Below are 12946 nucleotides of genomic sequence, written 5' to 3'. Positions count from 1 at the left end.
GGCCGCTGCTCACCGATTGACAGGCATGCATGCTTGCTTGTTAAAAACACAGCTGGTAATACAAGTACACGGCCAAGTACCAACGCCTTCGACATTCCTGGACTTCGCAGCACCGCTGGCTGCTTGCGGCTTCTCCCTACCGCTCGTCCTCGCCCGTTTCTGGACGGCAACCCAGCAGTGCAATGCAGGCCTCCTTTGTACTGCTAGCAGCGGGCTACGTGCTTGCTTTTGCGGCAGCCGCTTGCGTTCCGGATGTCGCCTTGGCTTTACTTTCTGATCCGCGCGTGCTCAAGCACGAAGCTGTTCTCCTGGCATTGAACGAAGTGCAAAGGAATCTTTCGGCGCTGTATAAGAACACCACGCGGGATGGTCTCAGCGTTGCTATTGTATGTATTGCGGTCTATCATTTCCTTTTCCCTTCACCAACGACCTTTTCTCTCTGCAACTCCCTCCGTGGAAATAGAGTCACTGGCCAAGGTGTTTACAATGCCTGTTTTCTAGGTCCACGCCTCAAGCCCAGCGCCAATCTTTACATTCAATAACGGGACGTTAAAATTCAATGAGACGCTTGCATGGTATCCGGAAACCCAATATACCCACAGCAGGGTCCATAGGGGGAGCGAAGGGAATAAAGTAACCAGCGACTCCATCTTCCGCATTCTCTCCATATCCAAAAATATCGCTTTATCGTCTTCCCTCGTACTCGCCAACAACTCCAATGTAACTTTGTCGCACAAACGACAAGTCTCGCTCGATACGCCAGTCAGGCTTTTACTCCCGGCTTTCGCGCTCCCGGAACGAGACTGGAGAGATGGCGGCAGCGAGATTACACTACGTATGCTGGCGAGCCACACGGCGGGGATCCCGAGGGAAAGTTATAGCACGGGTTTCAATATGATTCTGAGCACGGGCAAGGCGGATGCGCCGACGATAGGGGCGGCGTGGGCGGGACAGACTGCACAAGATGTGATTGAGGGCGTGAAGGCGAGGAGCTTGATGTTTGCGCCTGGGCAGAGGGCGGCTTGTAAGTTGGAGTCTGGAGCAGGGTGATTTGGAGTTCTTGATTGACTGTGGTGTAGATTCGAATGCTGGCATAGGACTTCTCGGTGGTGCGCCTCCCACTTTCTTTTGGAGCCCCCCTTTTTTGAGTGTTTCTAACAAGCATATAGCGGCCGTGGCTACACACTACAATGATATTACAGGAAGCGACTTGACATGGTCGGAGTTTGCTACCCAGGAGCTCCTAACACCGCTCAACATGACGCATAGTTTCTTCGGCGCCATACCACAAAACCTCATGCCAGACGTGGGCATCCCCGGCGGGGAAAATTGGGCTGATCTACTGGTAGGCGAGGGCTACGACCCAGCAGCCGGCATGTGGAGTTCAGCAAACGACCTTTCCAGCTACCTATACCACATGTGGCTCTCGCCCGACCCCCCGCTCATATCAAAGTTCCAGCAACGAGATGCCATGAAACCCAGCATCAACCTGCCCGACGGCGTGCAGCAAACTGGACCAGGTTGGGAAATCGAGCTTCTGAAACTGGCATCCAGCAACGAGAGCGACGGCACTACCGAGTCGCCACCCACAAAAACATACAGCATCTTCGGCAAGTCCGGCAACGGCGGCGGCTGGGCCTCGTGGATCGACACAATCCCCAATCTAGGCTATGGTCTTGTGATACTCGCTCAGCAATCCGGCCTGAAAGACTACCAAGCCGTATCACCGAGCCAGCTCAAAACAACGCTACACGGGATTCTCGCACCGGCATTCATCACAGCGCTTGCTGAAAGGACGGTCGACCGCTTTGCAGGGCACTACATGAAGGCTCACGATACGGGTCTGCTGCACGACCAAGTGGTAACCGCGAGCCGGAGCACGCGAACGCACGCAAGGCTGGAAGTCGAGGCCGGGACCTTATATCTCCGTTCACTCATCGTAAACGGCACGTCTGCGCTCGAAGCCGTGGACCGGCTTTCCTGGACGCCAGACGCGCAGCCCATCTTGTTTTCGTCCCCTCAGGGTGTCGTGCTGGAGCCGGCCGAGGGCGCGGCCGAAACAGCGCAGTTTGGCGCCGGCGCGCAGGTCTGGAGAATGATGTTTCCTGAGCTGGAATCGTGTGATTGGTTCGACTTTGATGGCTTCCAGGATAGTAATGGGTGGCCACTGAGTAAGTTGGTGCTGGTGGAGCGGGGGGCAGGCAGAGTCGAGTTGCATTATCCGCCGTTTGATGTGGTGATTAGTCGGGTTTAGACTCTTTTCCATGTTGGAGTTTATGGCTAGAGAGGGGATGGTGGGGAGGGGTGCTTTTTTTCTGCTAGACATGTTTTGGTATGGACTCGTGCGAGCTGTGGGACTTTTTTTTGCCTTTGTGAATCTGGTGTAAGTAGCACATAGCATGTTCGATAGAAATTCGCATCACCAACTACTGGATGAGACGGAGCAATATGATAATAGTCATATTCAACAAAGAAGCGAGCTGCTAAATCTGTGTATGTCGATGTCGTTGCTTTGGTGATGAAGCAAAATCCATGCATAACACGAATGCTCAGTTCAAGAGCCTTCTGATTACTCAAAACTAGCAGGGCCATGATACTCAAAGACCCACCTATTGCAGGCCTGTGTATCAACAGGAATTTCTCTATTGGTCTTTTTAATCCTCCATATATCGATGCGGGCTGCTAACTTGTAGGTGTACATAGCAAAACACGTGCCACTTGCAGCGTGGTCATGTCGAGCTTGCTGATAGGGCGGAGAATCTGCGGGTAGTGGGTGCATAAGCTGAGCATCTAGTATCTCCTAGCAGTAGCAGGATTGCGTGTACACGTACATGTACTTTGCGGGCCGATTTGATATGGTGATGGGCAAAAGGGACATCACAGGTACACAGCCATTTTACTTAGTTACTTACTAGCGACAAGCGGTCGGGAGGGGGCCCAAGCAGCGGCCTGGAACTGGTCGATCCGTCACCCACACCCACACCCAGCGCCCCCGCATCGCCCATTTTCCCATCTGCATCTCTCAACCTACACCATACCGGATCCGCAACCAACACGAGCTTCACATCACGTTTTTTTTCGTTCATGGCGACGACAACGCAGGCGACGACGGCCAGCGCGCGGGCTACCATTGAGGCATTTCATGCTCGGCTGGCGGCGGCAGAGAAGCAGCAATTCGTCGCGTGTGCCCAACGCGACCAGCAGCAGTTCCAGGACATGTACAGCCCGTGCAATGCATCCTCGACCTTTCACGACCTTCAGTGTGGCCACCGGATCCAGACGGAGTACACGGCGAGCTGTGGCGTGCTTTGCGCGCGGGCGGTGCAAGGCTACCCCTTTGTATGCCCGACGTGCCTCACCGACGTGGTGCGCGCAGAAGTAGCTCTCCAAGGCCTGACCCTACGCCTGAATCATGACGCCGCCATGGACGGGAGCGAGCCGAGTCAGGACGGCGAAGTGCGCCGCGTGGCCGAGAGGTACATTGCTGCGTTGCTGCGAAAAGGCTACCGCGCGTGCAAGGCCGTGTCCAAGTTTGACGAGCCGCGCCTCCAGTTCTTTGACGGCTTCATGCGCGAAGACGGCTTTGGCGGCGTCAGGGACGAAGGCCATGCAGAAGAAGAGCCAGTAACGCCCCGCAAGCGTCCAGGCATGGCGACAGCAGCAAGGAAACCAGCCAGGCCGCACGCTTCGGCGCACAATGGCGCGAGTTGGAGCTACCGTGAGCCAGCGACTGAGCTTCCTTGTGTACAGAAGGAAAAGGTTAGGACGAGCCAGGAAACAATTGCGAACCCCGTGGATGGACACCCCAGTCAACCGCCTGACACATGGGTCAGGCTGCCTGCTGAGAGCGCCGCCACCGAGGCCGTCCGAAAGGCCATGGAAGCATTTACTTTGCTTTGAAATAATCACAATTTGCGGCCAGTAACATTTTGTCGCTTGCCAAAGACAGACGTGCATTGCACATGCAGGGAAAAGCCACGCTTCCCTTTTTGACCAGAAGAAGAGCAAGACAGCCAGTCACAATGGTACGAACCGGCCCTACAACTCTAGCTACATAGATAGCAGATCGGATGGGCGAGGAAACGAACCATATGGGCATCGGCCGCGCCGCTCCCGAATCCCGGGGTACTCAAAGGAGGGGCCCGGGTGGGTGGATGCCTCGGAGCAAAGAGCGTCCGAGGCAGAGTATTGCGAGTGGGCCGAGGAACCATGGCCATTAGCAATGGCTGTTAAGACGCAGATTGGATAGGAGGTGAGGCGAGTAATTCGCCCATGTATAGAGTTGAAGAATGGGGTTAAAGACGACATGCAACATGCACATGTAGGCACCGGGCGGATGATGTCAGCACTTACTTACTCCGGCCCTCTTTGGATGGACACTTCCCTGGCTCCCAATATCAACGGCATGCATGCCATCCCACTCTTTCCAGCCTTTGCAAATCCCATCGCATGGTGTTGTTGCATGCCATTGTCCCCTCGCCGAGATTGGGCGACATGTTTCGTGATGGGGACCGGGTCCAATTTCACAGAAGGTGTACCGATACGTGTGCCATCCACCCAAACAGCTGCGAACTGTACATCAACGAGTCCCGCACGGCTGACAATTGAGCAGCGGCCCGGACACGAACCCCGTGTGGGCCCCAGAATGAGGAGAGGCGTCGCTACTGAGGCGTCCGGTCACATTAGTTTGGATCCTAAGCCCGTTCGCTCGCCTTTGCGGAGGTGTAGGCGAGTTCGGCATCTTTTCGCACGCCGTCATGATAAGGAAAGAATCTGGTGACACGACTAGAGCAGTCTAGCTGCCTTCTGCCGCTCGTGTCAGTGCGGCACGTGTTTCTGATCTTCTCTCCAGCCGCCGTCTACTAGGTAGTTGAGGTTAGTATCCACGACGATCTCTTCGTCTTTCTGCTGGCCTCTCGGTCAAGACAAAGAAGGTGATGACCCGATCCAGGCCCGGCCCGCACACATAAGCGGTTCGCATAGAGAGCCTTGGCGGAATTCGGCGTCTAAGCCAAGAAAGCGAGTCCTTGCCGTGAGTGCTGATGGGGCTCTAGAGGATGCCAAGAGTGGTTTCGCAGGGCGAGCGGCAACTCAGTGGAGATGGGTGTAGATCGCCAAGCTGCTGGCGGAGAATGAGCATATGTTAATATGTATGTGCTAGCCGTCGACACTTGGCTTCTGCCGCCATCGGCAAAGGATGCCCAGAACAGCCAATTTCCATGGCCAAGGTGCCAGGTCCCGAGCACTACCGCTGCCGGTCAGGCGGCGCCATCAAGTATGCCACTAGGTTTCGCATACCACGTGTGGCACCAGGACCTCCCACGTCGCGCCAGCGAACAGGACGTTGTGATATATGCCGTATTAACGACCAGGAACCAATGGGGCGGGTCAATATTCCGAGGCCCGCCTTCGCTTGCGCAATTTTCGTCATGCTATTGAGCAACATGAGAACGCACTTGACCGTCATGCTGGCTATCACATCTTCTTACTCGTTTGGAGGACTCTAATGCTGATCGAAACGGCCATTTTGGCCCAACCAAAGCAATCAAACATGGGCAAAATCGGCCAAATCCGGTTCTACACATGGCTGATTGCAGATGCACAGGGTAAGCATGGTAGCATATCGTTGATCAATCCACTTGCGTTTTGGCTAGAGGTGCGGAAAATATAGACCCACATGATGCTAGAGAGTCAGTGGCTCTTAGCCCACCTTTGCGACATGCCGTATACATGTTCCCTTTCCCACCCAGCATGTCTGGCTTTCTTTGAATGCGATGCCTGATTTGTTTCCGTCTTGCACCTTCGATCCCCAACTTCAACACCCACCGTCACACGGTTTAACATGTACATCGCAAGCACAGGCTCCCTGGTTGGCCGCCTCGTTGCTCGTGGTGGAGGCCTCAATCCACCGCCAGAAGTGGTGCAAACCTGGCCGGCGCCGAACCATGTCAACCCGGAGGAAAGAGGATGGGAGGCGACCGTCATGCTGTTCATCTTCTTCAGCATCACGATTCTCGTCTACGTTGCGCGCATGTGGGCGCGGTTCACCATATCAAAGAATCTGGGCCTCGACGATTTTCTCATCAGTGTCGCCATGCTGCCGCTAATCGGGCTGACAATCTCCACAGTGCTGGGTACGATCCGGCTCATCCGAGCGTGCCGTCATATTCGCTAATCTATCTAGGCATCCGGGTCTATGGCTATCAATGGCATGTCTGGGACCAAACGGCAAGGTCGCTCGTCGCTACACGAAAGGTACGTCACTGTACTCTACATTCTTTCTACGCCTGCTGATTCTCCCAGATTGCCCTGTCCATTGAGTTGAACTATGTGGCCTCGACGGTATTCACCAAAGTATCCCTCCTATGCTTCTACCGCCGCATCTCTGAACGTCTCACCAACCAATTTGTACACTGTAAGTAGTCTTCACCGCACACAGCACACACGGGTTCTAACCATGTACTCCCAAAACAGGGGTATTCGGCATGATCGTTTTCTGCAGTATCTACGGCATCATCATCTTCTTCATCATTCTCTGGACATGTACCCCAATCGAAGGCTTCTGGCGCTACTTCGACATCGCATGGCGCTTGCAACACAAGCTCGAATGTCGCGACGAGGGCGCCCTCATCGTGGCCTGTGCAGCCATCAGCTCTGTCCAGGACCTCATCATCTGCCTGCTCCCCGTCCTCTTGATTTGGAACCTCCAAATCAGCAAGCGACAAAAGTTCGGCCTCTGCGGCATTTTCGGCCTGGGTTTAATCACCTTTATCTGCGGGCTGATGCGGACCTTTTATGCGACAAAGCTGTATTACTGTAAGACGACTTTGACTGGGCTTTGGATATTACACTGTCAGAGAACTAACACGAGCCTGCCAGTTTCATACGACACTAGCTGGATCGCCTACGACGGCTGGGTCTGGACAACGCTCGAAGCCCATCTTGCCGTCATCTGCGCGTCCGCGCCCTCGCTCAAGGTCTTCTTCAGCCGCTACTTCTCCCAGCGGACGTCGCCCACCGCGTACTCGATCAGCGACAGCCGCGGCAAGACCCCGGACATCAAGTCGACCTCACAGGCCAGCCCCAAAACCGTGCAGGCCTCTGTGCAGCGCTTGCACATACGCCGCGGCGGTCGCGGCGATCCCCCGGAAGACGACATTGCCATGGACGGGATCCACGTCGATTACAAGCTCCATGTGCGGTATGAGAGCGATGCTGCAAGTCAGAAGAGCGATACGAGTACGAGGGGGCTGACGTCTTTGCCGCTGCACCAGCCCCCGGCATGGCGCGATAGACTCGAGTGGGCAGAGAGGTGTAGGGCTGCTGTCCATGCTGCGGGATCAAGAATCCGCAGAGACGATGTCGAGACTGGTCGTGGTGGATGAAGACTTGACTACCAAGCCAGTCTCACACTCACACATACATATACATATCGATACCCCGTTATCACAGCAATACTTAATTGTTGATTGATTGTTTGTCTTTTTTTTTGTTGCTGGCACTTGGAGCTTTATACCACGTTCAAGTTTTGTGTTTTTTTTGGAGGTATGGTATCTGGCTACAATAACTCGGACTCTTCGCTCCTCCCACGAAGCAGAGAGTGACTGCGTTAAGTGGGTTATACATACCTGGAGTCATACAGATAGAGATGTAGTGTGTCAGATCATGGTCTGATCGTACCAGTCCAACCACACAAACACAAATCTACTGTCTACATACTGTTCACATCCCACCATCTCCAGTTCACAGCCCACCATCCATCACCCAATTCCACCTCGCCACCCGCAGAATCAGCTGTAAAGTCAATCTGCCATCCAGCAAATCAGCCATATACCACCTACACACACCAAGAATACCCCCCATGCAACGCCACTCACCTCATTATCCCCCCGCACACCCACACCCGCTGTGAAGTTCGGTCCGCCCCGCGACTCATGCCACCCCATGCCTACATAACTGCCTACTATGTACATCCATAGTACATACATACGTACCACGCCCATCTCAACCCCCCTCCTCCCCCCCAAAAAAGGTCCGTTTCCCCAGGGCCCAGGCCGCCACCCCACCAGCCAAGCAGCCACACCCAACTCAAGACCAAAAAAAAGGTCCCCCGAGAAAAGAGCAGTTTTCTGCAACACAGCGCGAGTTTCAGATTGGGAGATGGGCACGTCACGCGCAGTGCGTAGCAGGGGGGTTGGGCTGCGGGCGTGGGGATTGGATTGGATTGGATTGGATTGGATTGTTTGCACTGCGTGCGAGACAGATGGACTGGCGGGATAATTGTCGGTTATACATTACATACATGACTAGGCGCCTTGAGGCATGTAGCTCTGGTGATCGGATATGGCTGGCACACGCACGGGGGAGAGGGGAAAGCAAACTGTGTAGCTGTGTATGTACAGTATGTATGTATGTGTGTGTGTGAATCCAAGTGCCGTGAAGTGGTGTGGTGTGGTGTGTGCTGGGGTGATCAGACCCGTTACCCCGAGATAATGACCGGATAGTGAGGCCGAGAGTGAGCAGCAAGCAAACACTATGCCATGCCATGCCATGCCATGCTATGCAATGACAGATGGACAGGTAGAGGTGGTGGGCAGAGTAAGTTGAGAAAGTAAAGATAAAAAAAAAGAAAAAGTCAATATACGCGTTATCTATGGGCGGAACGGGCTGATGCCAAGTGTGCGAGGGAGAAATGGGAAAGGAAAAAGGTAATTGCGAAATGCCAATCGACGATAAATACGGTTAAAACTAGATTGGTGCGGGTTTGGTTCGGGGTTTGTGGGTGTTATGCAATTGAGGGGGATAATTTATTCAAACTCTAGTGCTTAGGTAGATGGCTAGATGCCGTTGCTTACCCTTTCCATTTATCTACTGTATCTAGTTACCTATCTATCCTATCCACGATGTATTGATGTATTGATTAGATGGATGGATGGCTGGATCTATTCCAACAATGCCTGGCGCACAAGCTCGACTTCGTCTTTATTCCCACAGATCAAGCCCCCCCTCTCATCCGTATCGAGAATGTTCCTCTGTAGCACGGCTTCGCCTGTTGCAGAGTCCAGCGCTGCGCCGCCTGCACACTCGAGGATTAGGGCAATCGGGGCGAGTTCGTAGAGGCGCCTCAGCTTGGCTTTGCTCTGCGCAGTCACGGGCGACACGTAGATGCCGTGGCCCTTGACCAGCGCGTGCACGACATCAGGGACCAGGCCGCCGCTATACCGCAGCGTGTACTTTTGCGTGATCAAGTGCGTGACAAGCGCCATGTACTTTGCGTCATCGGCGGCAGCGCGCAGGTTGGCGGGGGCAAAGTATCGTGTTTTCAGGCTCTCGGGTACGCCGAGCTGCACGTCGTCACGTAGCACTTGCATGGCGCCTGTGTCTGAGTATCCGACTTCGAAACAGGCGCCGCGGGTGCCGGGCAGGCGCACGGCAACAATGGCTGTGGTTCGGGGGCCGAGCACGCCGAGTATAGAGGCGATTTGATGGGTTGCTGGCGGCGAGTTGAGGGCTGTCGACCCGCTCCAGACGCCGATGATAGTGCCCACGCTCCAGTTTGGGGCGATGATGGAAGAGCCGTCGAGCGGGTCGAAGGCCAGGGTGTATTGTTCGCCGTCTGTCTGGGTGCTTGCTGTGGACGACTTTTCAACTGGGTCTTCCTCGCTGCTCGCCGTCACTATGCTGGGACATTGCTTGATGGCTTCCCGGATGGCCTCTTCGGCAAGCACGTCGACGTTGAGTTGGTCGTCGCCAAAGGCATTGGCGGTGCCTACTTGTGTCACGCTGGGGGATGTGCGGAGGTGGCCTGCTATGGCGTGTATTGATTTCAACAGTGATGGAATGACTGAGTCGCGGAGCTGGGGGTGAGAGTCCGGTATGAGGTTGGAGAGATGGGCTGCGAGGTCTGTGGACGCCATGTTGAGGGTATACCGTCGAGGTGGATTCAATTCAGTGATGTCGATGTTGCTGATGCGTCACGTGCGAAGTGGCCTTCGGCGTAAGAAATTCTCGTCCTGCTAGTGCTGTCCATCGCCGTGTGACGTCGTCGAAGTGGAGTTGAGGTTTGCGGACCTAACGACTCCACCGTAAGTATCCCTATCTGCTCCACTCATCCGTCCACTTCTTGCTGTTCGCAGCCATGATACTCGATACATAAACTCACGATGTTCCTTGGCTAAGTTCAGACCAGCCATTGGATGTGTTTTTGTTCAAGGTGCCGTGTTCTCCCGTCGCTGTCCGAGGTGGGGCAGCGAACACTCACACTGTAGTGGGGTAGCTTGGAGAGCTTCCTCCAACTCATACCAGGATGAGTCGCATGCTGAACTCTTCTCAGTATCACCTTCTCATCATTCTGGATTCAATCTAATCTTCAGATATTCCTTGTATAAATACCTCTTCAGATTAATGCACAAACAATGCCGCAAATTCTCAGAATCGCAGCCGCGCAATCGCGCACCCTCTCTACAACATCGCAAACCCTCTCTGCCCTCGAAGTTACCACCAAACGCGCCGCATCCCAAGGAATAGACGTGCTCCTCTTCCCTGAAGCATATCTGGGCGGATATCCTCGTACCTGCTCGTTTGGCGCTGCAGTTGGCGCTCGCGCTCCAGAAGGTCGCGAACAATTCCTACATTACTTTCACGATGCCGTAGATATGGGCGACACACCGGCTGGCGCTGGCGAGAATTGGATAGACCGCAAGCTGGAGCTCCCCAAAGGAAAAGAATACAGAGGCGACGGTACAAGAGAAGAGCTGGAGAGAATTGCCAAGGAAACGGGCGTATTCATTGTGACGGGGTTGGTGGAGAAATCAGGAGGCACGCTATATTGTGGGTCGGTGTTTGTTGATCCGAAGAGGGGTGTCTTGGGAAAGAGGAGAAAAGTCATGCCAACAGGCAGTGAGCGTCTGGTGTGGGGAATGGGCAGTGCGAGCACGTTGAGGGCAGTGACGACAGAAATCAAGGGCGTGAAGCTATGCATGGGCTCGGCCATCTGCTGGGAGAACTACATGCCGCTGCTGCGACAGAGTCTGTACAGTCAGAACGTCAATCTTTGGTTTGCGCCAACCGCTGATGCGCGCGATACTTGGGCTGCACTGATGCGAACGGTTGGGTGCGAAGGGCGCTGCTTTGTGGTGAGCGCAAACCAGTGCGTCAAGAAGAAACATCTTCCAGAGTGGATATCTGCTGGCAATCATGACATCAAAGCCCGGTCACCGAGCATAGGACACAGCGGCGGTGTGGGAAGAACAATAACGCAACAAGCTGGCGGGGCTGCAAGACGGCGAAGTACCATTACGAGAACAGAAGATGGCCACGAGATTTGCTTACCACTACCAAAAGGACAGGATCCACTGGCCAACGGTGATTCATCAGCCATCGACCTGACAGAAGAGAGTCCTACCATCAAGCAGCAGCCTTTCTCGCAGCCTCAGTCACACTCTACAGACGGCGAGGAGTTCGTCTGCCGTGGTGGTTCAATGATTGTATCGCCTCTCGGCGAGGTGCTTTCTGGGCCAGCCTGGGAGAAAGAGGACGAGCTACTCGTTGCCGACGTTGACTTTGAAGACTGCGAACGGGGGAGACTTGACTTTGATTCTGCAGGAAGCTATTCACGCATGGACAGCTTCAAGCTCAGCGTCGAGGGTCTCGATCTCAACCCTCCTCCCATGTAAACAATATGAAACACGGTGAAAGATGCTATGCGACAGACCCATTGTCGAGTGTCTTTCTGTAAAGAATGGTTGTCCCACATCTATTTCACAGCGCGACTTTGTCCGGCCCCCAATAAATATCGGAGACTCCGACGTGATTAAGTTTTCCCCCATTGAACAACATTACTTCGAATCTCACGCTTGAACAACTTCACACACACACAAAAGTACAGAATATGGCGCTCGGTCTCCTCAAAAAACTAGTGCAGCCCTGTTCCGGAGGCCCCATCCACGAGCTCGCCTGCGGACACACCATCCAAGCCTCTTTCTTCCATACGTTTCCGTCCTCGAAATGCGCGCCAAATTGCAGAGCTGTCGACATGATTACTCAGGCCGAGCCTTATTTTTTCTGCTCCCAGTGCTACGCACCGCATCTTCGCAAAAAGTGCAGAGCGTCGAAAAATTGCTAGTGTGCATCTCTGTGTACCGCAACAACTGGTGTGGCGGTGCACTATTTTCTGAGCGAGTACATCATGGCAGAATGGGTTATTAGAAAAGATGTTCGGAAGTTTCTATATTTGATACCGAAGCTTTCACTCTGATATATGCCCGCCATTAATCTGTGAATCTGTTAACGCAATATTGTGCCTCACTCGAAATCTTAGCCTGCGCAATTATTTCACTCTAAATTTTCTTGTGATAGATGTTGGGTGGTGGGCCAGGTGTGACAGTCAGGTCTTTCTCCTGCACTGCTAGATACGACCTAGTCTGTAGTAACTAGCCCCACCACAAAGTGCGCGCGACCACAAAGTGCGCGCGCGCCTTACAACCACCTCAACCTCAACGCGTCGTATCCCCACCACCATGGCTAATATTGAGGCTGCGCTTGCAGCTGTTAATGCCCTAGGACCTGATGAGCCTTTTTCGTATACAGATATTGCAAAAAAATATAGTGTTGTTCGATCTACGCTTACCCAAAGACACCAAGGCCTACACGCCTCACGCGCGATAGGTGGCCAAAACGGCAGCTCCTCCACCCACAGCAGGAGCAGGCCCTAATCGCCTATATCAATCGACTAACAGATAGAGGCTTACCACCTACTCAGCCAATGATACGCAATTTTGCCTCACAGATCGCCAAGCTGAGGTTGGAGTACACTGGGCTAGTCGCTTCGTCCCAGCGCTATCCTGATCAACTTACCTTAAGGTGGGCAAAAGGCCTTGATAACTGTCGCCATAAGCAGATTCAAGAAGCAAATACCAACCTCTAACTTAGCCTCCTACGCGATAAA

General features: G+C 53.9%; 5 protein-coding genes across 5 annotated transcripts; 4 read left to right on the top strand and 1 right to left on the bottom strand.

The window, feature by feature from the left end:
- Positions 1-182: 182 nt before the first annotated feature.
- SETTUDRAFT_32685 (uncharacterized protein) lies at positions 183-2254 on the top strand (the record flags this gene model as incomplete). Its single annotated transcript, XM_008028870.1, has 3 exons — positions 183-386; positions 502-1024; positions 1080-2254. The coding sequence occupies 3 exons, from the start codon at positions 183-185 to the stop codon at positions 2252-2254; spliced, it is 1902 nt and encodes a 633-aa protein (XP_008027061.1).
- Positions 2255-3084: 830 nt separating this feature from the next.
- SETTUDRAFT_179910 (uncharacterized protein) lies at positions 3085-4339 on the top strand (the record flags this gene model as incomplete). The annotated part of the gene is made up of 1 exon (XM_008029666.1): positions 3085-4339. The coding sequence occupies one exon, from the start codon at positions 3085-3087 to the stop codon at positions 3898-3900; it is 816 nt and encodes a 271-aa protein (XP_008027857.1). The 3' UTR covers positions 3901-4339.
- A 1539-nt stretch (positions 4340-5878) lies between these two features.
- Positions 5879-7256, top strand: SETTUDRAFT_56869 (uncharacterized protein; the record flags this gene model as incomplete). The annotated part of the gene is made up of 5 exons (XM_008028918.1): positions 5879-6134; positions 6185-6255; positions 6304-6415; positions 6475-6816; positions 6880-7256. Coding segments are annotated over 5 exons (1158 nt in total), but the record flags the coding sequence as incomplete, so codon positions are not given.
- A 1548-nt stretch (positions 7257-8804) lies between these two features.
- Positions 8805-9917, bottom strand: SETTUDRAFT_138175 (uncharacterized protein; the record flags this gene model as incomplete). The annotated part of the gene is made up of 1 exon (XM_008029665.1): positions 8805-9917. One exon carries the CDS (start codon positions 9915-9917, stop codon positions 8943-8945), a length of 975 nt encoding a protein of 324 aa, XP_008027856.1. The 3' UTR covers positions 8805-8942.
- A 498-nt stretch (positions 9918-10415) lies between these two features.
- On the top strand, positions 10416-11783 carry SETTUDRAFT_179908 (uncharacterized protein; the record flags this gene model as incomplete). Its single annotated transcript, XM_008029664.1, has 1 exon — positions 10416-11783. One exon carries the CDS (start codon positions 10416-10418, stop codon positions 11673-11675), a length of 1260 nt encoding a protein of 419 aa, XP_008027855.1. The 3' UTR covers positions 11676-11783.
- Between the last annotated feature and the right edge of the window lie 1163 nt (positions 11784-12946).

The sequence above is a fragment of the Exserohilum turcica genome (assembly GCF_000359705.1).
Source record: "Exserohilum turcica Et28A unplaced genomic scaffold SETTUscaffold_3, whole genome shotgun sequence".
Classification (NCBI taxonomy): Eukaryota; Fungi; Ascomycota; class Dothideomycetes; order Pleosporales; family Pleosporaceae; genus Exserohilum; species Exserohilum turcicum.
Note: the sequence above shows the minus strand (reverse complement) of the source record. Positions and strands in the feature narration are given on the sequence as shown.